Source organism: Pan troglodytes, chromosome 13 (genome assembly GCF_028858775.2).
Source record: "Pan troglodytes isolate AG18354 chromosome 13, NHGRI_mPanTro3-v2.0_pri, whole genome shotgun sequence".
NCBI classification, from domain to species: Eukaryota; Metazoa; Chordata; class Mammalia; order Primates; family Hominidae; genus Pan; species Pan troglodytes.
The window spans coordinates 129,321,753-129,334,977 of NC_072411.2; the positions used below are offsets into that span (position 1 = coordinate 129,321,753).

Here is a 13,225-nt window from a genome sequence, read left to right on the forward strand (position 1 = left end):
AAAAGAATGAGAACATTTTCTTTTGTAGGGATGTGGATGAAGCTGGAAGCCATCATTCTCAGCACACTAACACAGGAACAGAAAACCAAACACCGCATGTTCTCGCTCATAAGTGGGAGTTGAACAATGAGAACACACGGACACAGGGAGGGGAACATCACATAATACCGAGACCTGTCAGAGGGTCAGGGGTAAGGGGAAGGAGAGCATTAGGACAAAGACCTTAATGCATGTGGGGCTTAAAACCTAGATGATGGGTTGATAGATGCAGCAAACCACCATGGCACATGTATACCTATGTTACAAACCTGCTCATTCTACATATGTATCCCAGAACTTAAAGTAAAATTAAAGAAAAAGAAAAAGAAAAACACTTGAATACTGAGAAAAAAAAAAGGAGGAGGAGGGAGGAAAGGGGTCTAGGGATACAAAAAACTACACATTAGGTAAAATGTACACTACTCGGGTGACAGGTACACTAAAATCTCAGAATTCACCACTATATAATTCTTCCACATAAGAAAAAAAAAACACTTGTACCCCAAAGCTATTGAAATAAATAAAAATTTTTTAAAATTACCTTTCTGACCCTTCAAGCCATCAGGGCCCCTCACACCTGGGTGGCCTGGAACTCCTGGGTGGCCTCGCTGTCCTGGTGGACCAGGAAATCCCAGTCCTGGGGGCCCCAAAGGTCCTGCTTTGCCCGGGGGGCCCAGAGGTCCAGGAAATCCTTTACCACCTGGGGTCGCATCTTCATGATCCCCCTGGGAATGTTATGTCATGAGTCAATTACCAACCACTGAATGTCCATGAACTCAAAGCAGTCATTGTAGGTTACAGAAACACATGCAAAAGTCCATAATTTCAGGAGACAGTTACTCTTAAGCAAATGTAATTTTAAAATAAACAACTTAGATACTTCTTAATATTTTAAATATATATATATAGAAATGGAGACTCTCTGTCACCCAGGCTGGTGTGCAGTGGTGCTATCTTGGCTCACTGCAGCCTCCACCTCCCAGGTTCAAGTGATTCTCCTGCCTCAGCCTCCTGAGTAGCTGGGATTACAGGCACCCACCAGCTCACCTGGCTAATTTTTGTATTTTTAGTAGAGACTGAGTTTCGCCATGTTGGCCAGGCTGGTCTCGAACCCCTGACCTCCACCTGCCTCAGCCTCCCAAAGTGCAGGGATTACAGGCATCAGCCACCGCGCCTGGCCAATATACACATTTTACATCTTTATATACATATATATAATATAAGTATGTGTGTTAAGCCTCAAATACTGGAAACAATGTGTGTGATATGCCTTAAATACAGAATAAGAGATTTATGTCAAACCATTCTCTAATATCATATGTCATAGAATATAGAAATAAGTAGATCAAGGGAGGTGGTGGGATTACAAATCAAATACATTCTTATGTATTCTCTTGACAAGATACATAGCTAGACTCCATCATCCTCCACCCCTGTGGGTAAAAGCCTAGCAAGTCCTTTCTCCTCTTGCATGACAATTTGACTTTTGGTTAACTGTCTGGTTCTGTTCCTCTGATAAAAATTAGATTGTCAACTACCTTCCTAGGCAGTACTGCTTATAGTAAAATCAATCCCCAGTTGCAAAATTTGCATCTGGTCTGGAAGAACTGTGGGGAGCCTGCATCAAGGATTCCCTCACTGGCAATCCCTGGTGGGGTCCTCAAAAGCTATGCAGTGGATAACAGCTCCCATGGGGAATGAGGCTTTCAAGTCAGGGCTGCCTCCATGCCCACCATATGTGGGTCTCATCCCTTCTTGCACCCCACCTGACTGAACAGCTGCAAGCACTCTCAAATGCAAGGAATATCTGACACTGTCCTGCTGGCATTTTGAGTGACCTTTTATCCTTCTACATGGCCTGGTCTCAAATGTGGTCTACAACAGTCTTATGGATCTGGATTGTTTCAATGAATCTAGGAAGACCTCAGCGAACGTTGAAATTCATGTCCTAGTTTGATCTATATAGACGCTGCTTTTTCACAATTAGATGAGTACATTATGACAATATCCACTCAGTGACAATGATTTCTAAGTAGTTCCTTGAGAGGAAGAATGAATTAAGCAGAGATTACCAAGCCTAAAGCAGAGATCATTCACATACTTGTTACCAGGAGAAAGGTCAGAAAGCTATAAACACCATCTAAGCCAATTTCCAGGCTTCTCTCTCTTGTTCACTTGGATTCTGTCTGAAGGGTTTCCTGTAGAATCAGGACATGGTCTTTCCCTGTTGCAACACTCTCAATGGCTTCCCATTATATATGGCAGGCAGCACAGGTTGGCGGAAATAGCATGCACTTTGAAATAAGACAGACAAGTTTTCACTCCTATTTTGCCTATTTGACAGATGGGTAGCCTTGAATATCAGATGCTAAGCCTCCATTTTCTTACTGTAAAATTGGAAAGGTATTGCTTTTCAGAAGACTGTTTTGAGGAAACCATCTAGTCTGGTTTCTGTGATATTGTAAGCATTCAGAAATACTGCACATATTTAAGATATTTTAAGTTCCTAAGCATCGGATCATCTCATCCTCTTCTTTTATGACCTTAATTACCATTACCTACACATGGTATCCACCCAACGCATGTCTGAAAAATGCAGCAACATCCTTTATCAGTGAGATTTTCCATCAGCCAACGCCTTGACTCTGTGGGTTTGCACGAGTTCACCCTTTCATGCTCACTACTTCCCCCATGTGCATCTTCTCCAGGAAACAGAATTGATACTAAACATCGGGACCCGAGCTCCATCCTCCACCCCACAGAGTCAACTGAATACACCTAAAATCAGTGGGGCCCTTCTAAGATACAAGTTTCTCAGAAGAAAATGAACACCACGAGAATGATATAAAGACCAAGGACCGAAAGTCCTGCTAGGACTGAACTGCCATGAGGATTTTAGACCATCTCCAATGATGCTATACCTCTTATAACAACCATCTTTCCATGTCAGGGTGCCAAAAGTGACTCTGATTTATAGTATGTTGATATTTTCCTGAATTTCAGCTTGGCAAATAGAGAAAGGGGAAATAGTTGCTTGTATGACCATATAAGAAAGTGGAATTCTATAGCAAGAGAAGAATTCTACATACTGGGGGTCCTGGATCCCCTTTTTCTCCAGCATGTCCATCCCGACCATGTGATCCTGGCTGCCCTGGAAATCCTGGGGGCCCATCAGGACCTCTTTCTCCTTTGTGCCCTGGAAATAGAGGTCAAAAGATATTCAAGCTCTTATCAGCAGGGGGTAAAGTAGGATAGAGAGGACAAAAAATAAAGAAAATGACCTTGATTCTGGGTTGGTAGTTTCCTGTGTATCTCAATTGCCCAAGTCACATAAAACATGCCAAAGCCAGAGGGGAGAATGACAACTGCTAGAACCATTGAATCTCTTTACTTGGGAAAAGCTCCTTTTCCCATTCCAGCAAGGAGCTGGTGTGTGAAGGTGCCAATCACAGAATCTTCCCCTACCTGTGATGCCAAGCACAGCACTCTATCCCTGGCCATGGGAAAGGGGGAATGGTCTGCGGTTGGGTACTTGCCCTAAGCTAATCAGTCCTTTCTGAAATTATTTTTCTATTTGGAGCTGACAAAGCAGGGCTCTCTTCATCTCTGGATGTAAGAACTTGGAGCTGCCTGGGGGTACGAAAATCAGTCTGATGGGAGAAAATATAGATGGTACAATGTGAGATGAAAGATGCAGGGAGAGCCTCTTGATGCCACTGGAGGCCCGGATCTGGTTGTCCCAATGCCAACCTGTGATGGTTAATATTAAGTGTCAACTTGATTGGAATGAAGGATGCCTACATAGCTGGTAAAGGGTTGTTGTTGGGTGTGTCTGTGAGGGTGTTGCCAGAGGAGATTAACATTTGAGTCAGTGGACTGCGACAGGAAGACCTACTCCCAATGTGGGTGGGCACCATCCAATTAGCTGCCAGCACAGCTGGAACAAAGCAGGTGGAAGAAGGTGGGATAAGCTGGCTTGCTGAGTCTTCTGGCTTTCATCTTTCTCCTGTGCTGAATGCTTCCTGCCCTTGGACATCAGTCTCCAGGTTCTTCAGCCTTTGGACTCTTAAACTTACATCAGTGGTTTGCCAGGGCTCTTGTGCCTTCAGCCACAGACTGAGGGCCACACTGTTGGCTTCCCTACTTTTGAGGCTTTTGGACCCAAAAGTAGGAAAGCCACTACTTTTGGGGCTGAGCCACTACTGGCTTCCTTGCTCCTCAGCTTGCAGACAGCCTGTAGTGGGGTTTCACCTTGAGATCATATGAGTCAATTCTCCTTAATAAACTCCTTTTCATATACACATATATCCTATTAGTTCTGTCCCTGGGGAACTCTTACTAATAAAAAACACTACCTTTTAATATTTCACATTTTGTTTAGGTCAATAAATTACTTAAAAAAACGATTTCAAGCTGGGCTTCTTTCATTTACAATGAAAATATTATTGACTAATATAGAATACTGTAATGTGGTGAATAAACACCAGCCAAGCCAAAGGAGGGCTTGAGCCAAACTCAAGTTCACTATAATGAAGATGTGAATGTGTGGCTAAAGGAATATTTATGTTTTCAAATAAGAGACAGGGGATTTGGCTCAACATTCATACAACCTTATGAAGGGCAGGAAGTATTTTTTTAAGTAATCTCAACCATCCTAAATTGTATAGAATTGATCTATGGTCACAGGGGAAATTACTGCAAGAGGAGGGTCCATACATCATTCATAAAATGGCAGGGAGTTAAGTGATTGATTATGCTCACCTTTAACTCTTGATACAACCATGTCACCCTTCGCCCCTTTGTTGCCAGGTGGTCCAGAGGCACCATGCTTTCCCTTGGTGAAAAATAAGAGAAACAAATTAGGTTAATTGTGATGGATCAACGGTTACATCTGTACATATTGAATCTCTCTCTTCTTCCCTCCTAAATTTCTTGTTAAAGATTCTAGCTTGGCATTCTTGGTCTCTTCCACTTCCCTGCCTTCCAAGGTAGTCCTATCTTGCAAAGCTGGGGCTCTTGAACTACATGTCAAATGTAAAAGCTGGTGAAATCTGAATAAGGTCTGTACCTGAGTTAAGAGGACTGTATCAATGACCGTTTCCTGGTTTTGACAGTGTACTGTGGTTATGTAAATATGGTTATGTGTATGTATCATTGGGGAAGCTGGGGAAGCATACATGGGAACTTTATGACTGTGTAACGTCTTGTGAGTCAACTACCTCAAATTAAAATTTATAACTAATTTTTGTAATTATCATGGGCTTTGTAATGTGAAATGGAGAGGAAAGAAGAGAGTGGGATAACTACAAGAGCTGCCACCAGAGCTGAAGGTAGAGATTTAGGGATAAGTTTGTGATGAAAAAGGCGTGGAAGTGACGTCCTGCTAAGGAAAGTTGATGAGCAGGAGAAGAGGAATTAAGAACCTTTTCTGAAGCTAATATATTTATTCTGTATAACAGGTAAATAGCTAATTTTGGCTGACATGCTCATGCTCTCTTAACCACAACATTGCTCAAAAACTGAATAATTTGAGTCATACTTTTTAAGTGTTACATATTACTGAATATCAAACCATGTCAAAATTATGGGAACCTGGCTGGGTGCAGTGGCTCACATCTATAATCCCAGCATTTTGAGAGGCCAAGGAAGGCAGATCACTTGAGGCCAAGAGTTCGAGACTAGCCTGGCCAACATGGTGAAACCCCGTCCCTACTAAAAATACAAAAATTAGCTGGATGTGGTGGTGCACACCCGTAGTCATAGCTACTTGGGAGGCTGAGGCATAAGAATCACTTGAACCCAGGAGGCGGAGGTTGCAGTGAGCTGAGATCGTGCCACTGTACTCCAGCCTGGGTGACAGAGCAAGACTCTGTGTCAAAAAAATATATATATATGAACCTATTGTCAGTATATTAGGGTGGCCAAGCACCATTTCAAATACCATTATAGAAACACCATACAGAGCCCAAGGTTACTTACCTAGTGATATCAATAATCAAAAAGCCACAGCAAAGAAATTGGAGGGAGGTAAAAATGACTGAGCAAGCCAGTTGCTTTGCTCACACAGATGCCACTACCTTGTCGTATTTTCTTTTTATTTATTTTCTTTTTTTGAGACAGGGTCTCACTTCATCCCCCAGGCTGCAGTGCAGTGGCATAATCACAACTCACTGCAGCCTTAAACCTCTGGGCTCAAGCAATCCTCCTACCTCAGCCTCTCAGTTAGCTAGAACTGCAGGTGCATGCCACCATGCCTGGCTAATTGGATTTTACTTTTTTGTATGTAGAGATGGGGTCTTGCTGTATTGCCCAGGCTGGTCTCAAACTCCTAGCCTTAAGGGATCCTGCTGCCTCTGAAAGTGTTGAGACTACAGGAGTAAGCCACCACACCTGGTCTTGTCTTATTTTCACACAATCTAACAATGTGTTAAAGCAAGCTTAACTATCTTTTTTTAACTGGCTGTACTAATTTATAAGCTGAGAGCTATAGAGGGGAGGAGGGTACCAGTGGAGATGGGCACAGTGGCATCAGCAATCATCAGGCAGTAACAGTGAAGAGGAAGCCAAAAATGCAAACAACAGACATAAAAACTCAAATGGACAAAAGGGTTGGAAGCCATTTCATGCAGAGAAAAAAAGTATGTCCACGCATAACTCAATATCTCTGATATCACTCTAGTATAGCATCCTGTTTGTAGCAATGTCTGTGAACCATCAAAAAGGTGGGTAGAACAAATTTCTTAGTATAAATCAATATATTAGAAAGAATTAGAAATCATAAAGTACTAATGTAGGTTGAGTTCTGTTTTATTCTTATTTTTACTATATATGCTAGTCATAAGTAGCAATGGGGCCTGGCCAAAGTGTATGTCATATGGTATCCTGCCCAAAAAATGGATAAAGAAAATGCCCTTCTGAAGAATAAATTATCAGGACAGAAAACTGTTCACATAGCATTTGGACAAATTTCTTTCCAGAAAGAGAAAAAAGTGGAATGCTTAATAAATAAGACTTTGGTACCTTGGAAGAATGAACCCATCCCAGGAGTCTGAGCAGTGTATTACTCAGCACATTGGAGACTTCAAACGTATGACGAATTGCTCTAATGCTCTGTAGGTGTCGAATTTTAAGTACTAGAGTAGATCATAGACTTATTTGAGCTAGTAAGGAAAACTATTATTGGACTTCACTAAAGAAACATTTACTGAAAACATTACTGAACCATCATGAAACCATTGTTTAGTAAATGTTACTAAACATTACTAAAACCATTACCGTAGTTTTCTTTGAAAACTACAAAGAACCAGGCATTACTCTGAGTACTGAGAATACAGCAGTTAACTAGTGAAATAAATGTGTAACCTAAGCGATTCCTGGGGCAAAGGTTCTCAGCAGCTTCAGACAGAGAGCTACTTTTTACAATCTTAAGACCTGAGATCACCAAACACTTGTGTTACTCTAACAACGGAAGCCCAGCAGCAACAAAAACTCCTCTCTGGGCTGGGCACGGTGGCTCATGCCTGTAATCCCAGCACTTTGAGAGGCTGAAGTGGGAAGATCACCTGAGGTCAGGAGTTCGAGACCAGCCTGACCAAAAAGGTGAAATCCTGTCTCTACTAAAAATACAAAATTAGCTGGGTGTGGTGGTACATGCCTGTAGTCTCAGCTACTCGAGAGGGTGAGGCAGCAGAATCGCCTGAACCCGGGAGGCAGATGTTGCAGTGAGCTGAGATTGCACCATTGCACTCCAGCCTGGGTGACAAGAGTGAAATTCCACCAAAAAAAAAAACAAAAGCAAAACGAAACAAAAAAACACTTCCTCTCTGCCAGGCATATCCTAGTTGTTCAGTCTAGATAAGGGACATCAACTGCAGATGCCTACAGGGGTGGCGCCTGTCCAGTCCAAGGGGAACAGGTGGGTAGGCATGGGGGGAATCAGCCCGCAGCCACAGCAGCAATGGGAACGCAATAACCTTGTGTTCATAAACTTCTAATATCTCAGGAGAAGCCATAAACCTCACATTAATAACTCAAACACAATCACCATGAGGACACAACCAAACATTCCAGCAGGTCAGAAATAGCTCATATATTAGTCCACTTTTGCGTCGCTATAAAGAAATACCTGAGGCCGGGTAATTTATAAAGAAAAGGGGCTCATGGTTCTGCAGACTGTACAAGCCTGGCACCAGCATCTGCTCAGCTTCTGGTAAGCCCTCAGGAAGCTTCCAATCATGGCGGAAGGTGAAGTGGGAAGCCAGTGTATCACATGGTGAGAGGGAGCAAGAGAGGAAAGCAGGAGGTCCCAGACTCCTTTAAACAACCAGATCTCCTGTGAACTAACTGAGCAAGAACTAAGAACTCATTCATCACCAAAGGGATGGAGCTAAGCCATTCGTGAGGGATCCACCCCCATGACCAAAACACCTCCCACCAGGCCCCACCTCAAACACTGGGGATTACATTTCAACATGAGATTTGGAGGGGGCACACATCCAAACGTTATCAGTCTGTGACAGTTTGCGACCTTTGGTTCGCTCTGCAGCCTCCTGGACTTTAATTCACTGGTATGTACCTTATACAGTGTGCAAAACACATGACTCAATTGAATTCTTACCAACAAGCCTCTAAGATGGTGTTCTTATATCCATTTTATAAATGCTGCAAGTAAAACTCAGAAGACTGCAGAGCTCCCAAATGTCGGAGATGGGATCTGAAGCTGGTCCACTTGCTCCTAGGCCCTAGTGCCTTGCACTAGAGCATCCTGGCTGGAAATCCCATCCTAGGGAGCGCCGTCAGGCTAAGGCAATGAATGCAAAGACTTGGTTCAATTATACAAACAATTGCAAAGAACTTAAGCCTAGTTTTCTGTTTTCTACTTTCCTACCAATCTGTGGCTGCTAGGGCCAGAGACAAGCAGACCATCTCCAGAGAGAGGAGACGTAGGGAGGATGGAGAGCCCCCAAGAGCGAGAGCACCCCATAGTCTGCACCGTCTTTCATGCTCTTCTGTCTGTCCTTCCCTTCCTCCTTTCCCTTCTTTTCTTCCCTCCTTCCTTTCCTTTCTTTCTTTCCCTTCCTTTTCCTCTCTCCCTTCCCCTTCTCCTCCCCCTTCCCTCCCTTCTCTACCCTTTCCTTCCCTAGTGCCCCATGGTATGACCCTGGTCCCTGACTATGACCACAATGTAATGAATTTAATGCAGAGAAGCCATATGGACAGAATCATATACACAACAGACCAGATACACAATCAGAAACGTGTCCAGCCTACAAAGGAAAGCCCCATAGAGCAACTGAATTAAGTAAACCTTAGCCATGTAACCCTAGATAAACAAGCAGTCCTCACTCAAAGATGTTAGCCCTAAGTAGCAACTCAACAGGAAGCCGCAAAAATATTTTAGAGCCATTAAAATCTTCACTAAGAAGATTAAGTACCAACACACACAAAAATGACTATGGTAAAATGTTGTATTTAAAAAGGAGACAATAAAATGCAAACTACTTAACAATTGCAACCACGCTCATGCACATACGTGCATTAAGGACCTAGCTTCCTATTGAGCAGAGGTGGGCAGTGGGCTTTGTACATGTGACAAGGGTACTGCTGGGAAACCTTAATCATTAACTTCACTTAAGGCCCTCAGGTTGGAACCTTATTTTCATGAGATTTTCTGGGGAAAATGGAAAAAAGTCCTTTGGGGCTTGATGGTCAAGTTCCAGGCCATCCCAGGATTGAGCCTTGTTAATAAGGAGGGGACAGAGGGCTCTCTCCAGTCTCCAGGGGAGTACCCCAGTGGGCAGTGCTTTCATTATGAGCAATCAGACAGCTGAGAGGCTTTGCCTCAACCTGCTTCATCTGTAACTTTCACCAAATGAGAACCATCTTGAGGTAAATCTCATCCACTCTCTGGCATGATATCACATAAACTCTGACAAAGCCAGTATTTATATCCCCAGCCCAAACCTCTCATCTGAATCCTTAAGTTGAATATCATCCTACTGCCTACTTGACTTCTTGACTTGACTGTATAATAGGCATCTCAAACTTGAAATGTCTCAAACAGTACTGCTTTCTTTCCTCACCCAATGCCCACTCCTTCCATCGCCTTCCCATCTCAGTACATGGCAACTGCCTTCTTCCAGTGGCTCAAACAAAAAACCCCAGTTCTGTCCCTTACTTCTCTTTTCCTTATATCCTATGTCCAAACTAACAGCCAACCTGTTGGCTCTGTCTTCAAAATATATCCAGAATCTGACCACCTTGCACCACACCCAGCACCACCACATTAAGGCATTGGCTGTCATATCTCACCAGGATTACACAGCAGCCTCCCAGCTCATCTCCCAGCCAATGTCCCTTATCCATATGGCCTATGCTCCACAGAGCAACCAGAGTGAGTGATCCATTTAAAACTATTGTCTTGCTCTTCTTAAAACTCTCCCCTGGCTGTTTCATGTAGTCTAAAGGCTCAGACCTCACTCATCTGTAAAGCCCCATGCTCTGCAGCCCTTCCTAACCTCCTGCCAGTTCCTTGACTTCATTTCCTGCTCTGCCCCTATCTCTCTTCTCTCCAGCTACAATCGATGGTGATGGCGTTTATCACCACAGGACATACTGGATATTTACTTGCTGATCTGTTAGATGGTCTGTGTCCTCTCTGAAGCTCTAGGAGGGCAGAGACTGGGCTCTGGTCCCTGCTGTATCCCCAGCACCTGAAACAAGGCCTAGAACATAGCAGGCACTCAACGATACCAATTAGTTGAATAAGTAAACGATGGATGAATGGATGAGTAAACAAACTGTTTTTGTAGGCATTAGCATAATGTTTGTAGGTTCAAAACATAAATCATATATCACACTATAAATTAGAAAGAGGCACCTTGATTTTTATCTCTACATGTCTGATATGGTTTGGCTTTGTGACCCCACCCAAATCTCATCTCGAATTGTAATCGCCATAATCCCCATGTGTTGAGGGAGGGACCTGGTAGAAGGTGACTGGATCATGGGGAGGGTTTCCCCCATGCTGTTCTCACAATAGTGAGTGAGTTCTCATGAGATCTGATGGTTTTATGAGGGGCTCTTCCCCGTTCATGCTCTCTGTCACCTGCTGTCGTGTAAGACATGCCGGCTTCCCCTTCTGCCATGATTGTAAGTTTCCTGAGGCCTCCCCACCTATGCAGAACTGCGAGTCAATTAAACCTCTTTCCTTAATAAATTACCTAGTCTTGGGTAGTATCTTTATGGTAGTGTGAAAACAGACTAATACCGTGTCTCTTTTAACTGGAAAGATGACTGGTAAGAGGTACTCACTGGTAGCCCTGGAGGTCCTTCAGCACCAGGAGGTCCTGGGTCACCTTTTGTTCCAAGCCAGCCAGGGAGCCCCAAGTCTCCCTTACTCCCCTGCCTCCCAGGAAGTCCTGGAGGGCCAGGGGGGCCCATGGGTCCAGGCTCACAGGCACAGAGTCCTTCATTTCCTAGACAGAGGATCAATGGCAGATTTGTCATATTTCCTGAATAAAATCCCCAATAAGGGCTTTACTGTACAAAACCAATAGCATAAATGAAGAACAAAGAGTCCGATATGCACTTCTTGCAGACAATTGAGAGCACATGCTGTGGGGGCTGGGTGTGGCATGGGGCACTACATGGGGTGCCTAGGCATGGGATGTAGGGTGGGCATACCATTTCTAAACAAATGGAGGGTTTCGTTCCTTAATAAATTTATCCTGACAAATTCTAGGGAAAAGCTGATATCCAATTCTACTGAAGAAACGTTAAAAATAATTCAACTTTTTTATTTTTAAAAGTTTAAAAGCCCATCCTTTGGTTCCTCCTGAAAAAAAAAACTAAAAAATTAATTGGTGAGTGCACAAACCCTAAACAATTAAGGAGACAAAATAATACACGAAGAAGGATTTTGATTGCATTGAATATTATAATTGATAATTCACCACAATGCATTTTCCAATTATCAGGACTTTTTGTCTTAAACAAATGTCTTCAGGGTAGTCAGACTCCTCATCTGTGTTGATGCTGTCACACCCACTTGACTCAGTTGCCCAAAACGGCTCCAAACAATTTAGAGTGGAGAAGCAGAGAGACAGGCAATTGATGAGTCTGGGAAATATAGGTCCCACAAAAATCAAACATCAATACTGTCCTATCACTGCCACTCTCAAGGAATCAAGAGGACCTTGTGAGCAAAGTCACCATTTGCAGACAAAATTCATGGCAGGCAAATGTTCCCTTTATATGTATATATAAATATATAAGACACAAGGCTTTGACTTTTATAATATATAAGACACAAGGCTTTATAAATATATAAGACACAAGGCTTTGACTTTTCAGTGACTTGTAATCACATAGCACTTAATGGAGTACTCTAGTGGGTGACTAAGGTGAGTAACAAATCTGAATGAAATGCCACATTACACATCTCAGAAATGCCCCCGATCATCCATGTACAATTGTCTTCTAGAAATTCTACCTTTGGTGCCTACTTGCCTTTTTCTCCTTTTGAGCCTCTTCCTCCTGGGGGACCCACTTTGCCTTTTATTCCTTGTGGTCCAGGATTCCCAACACTACAGTATATCACTGTCAAGGAGGTAAGGGGGTGGGCAGAGAGAATCACATAATTTTTCTGACTGTCTTCTATAGAACAAGTGACTTTTGCACTCACATCCTCCCCCACGTGCTTCCTTTCCCAACCCCATTCTTTGCTCCCTTGTTTTCCTAGGATTCTTTCTGTCTGAAATAAGAATATACACACATATAGATGATGCAGTGGTTATGGCATGCTTCTGCTACCATAACCATTGATAAAGTCAACCCTAATCTCAGCCCTACCTTAAATTAATGGGTTCCAAAACAAGATAATGGACAACAAAACAAAACAAATAAACAAAAAAATGGACTCAGTGTATGGCAAAGATATTCCCCCACTCAGTGATCAATTCTTAGCTAATGAAGAAAATGGAAAAGCAGAGCTTATAGAAACAAAATTTCAGAGATGTCAGTTAAAGACGACAGATTAAATGCAAACAGTTTGGCATCCTCCCCAAATCCCAGTAGAGTAAAAGAATATTATAAAAAAAGCATAAACTGGCCTGGTGCGGTGGCTCACACCTGTAATCCCAGCACTTTGGGAGACCAAGGTGGGTGGATTGCTTGAGGTCAGGAG

General features: G+C 43.0%; 1 protein-coding gene across 4 annotated transcripts in view; it reads right to left on the minus strand.

The window, feature by feature from the left end:
* Positions 1 to 13,225, minus strand: part of COL4A4 (collagen type IV alpha 4 chain) — a 157,373-nt gene that overhangs the window by 70,120 nt on the left and 74,028 nt on the right. For all 4 annotated transcript variants that reach the window (XM_516128.7, XM_054679440.2, XM_009444464.5 and 1 more), the window contains 5 exons: positions 12,550 to 12,639; positions 11,353 to 11,516; positions 4,801 to 4,873; positions 3,129 to 3,235; positions 581 to 764 (listed from right to left, as the gene is read on the minus strand). In XM_516128.7, coding sequence (XP_516128.5) covers positions 581 to 764; positions 3,129 to 3,235; positions 4,801 to 4,873; positions 11,353 to 11,516; positions 12,550 to 12,639 — 618 coding nt within the window. The remainder of the gene's footprint in view (positions 1 to 580; positions 765 to 3,128; positions 3,236 to 4,800; positions 4,874 to 11,352; positions 11,517 to 12,549; positions 12,640 to 13,225) is intronic.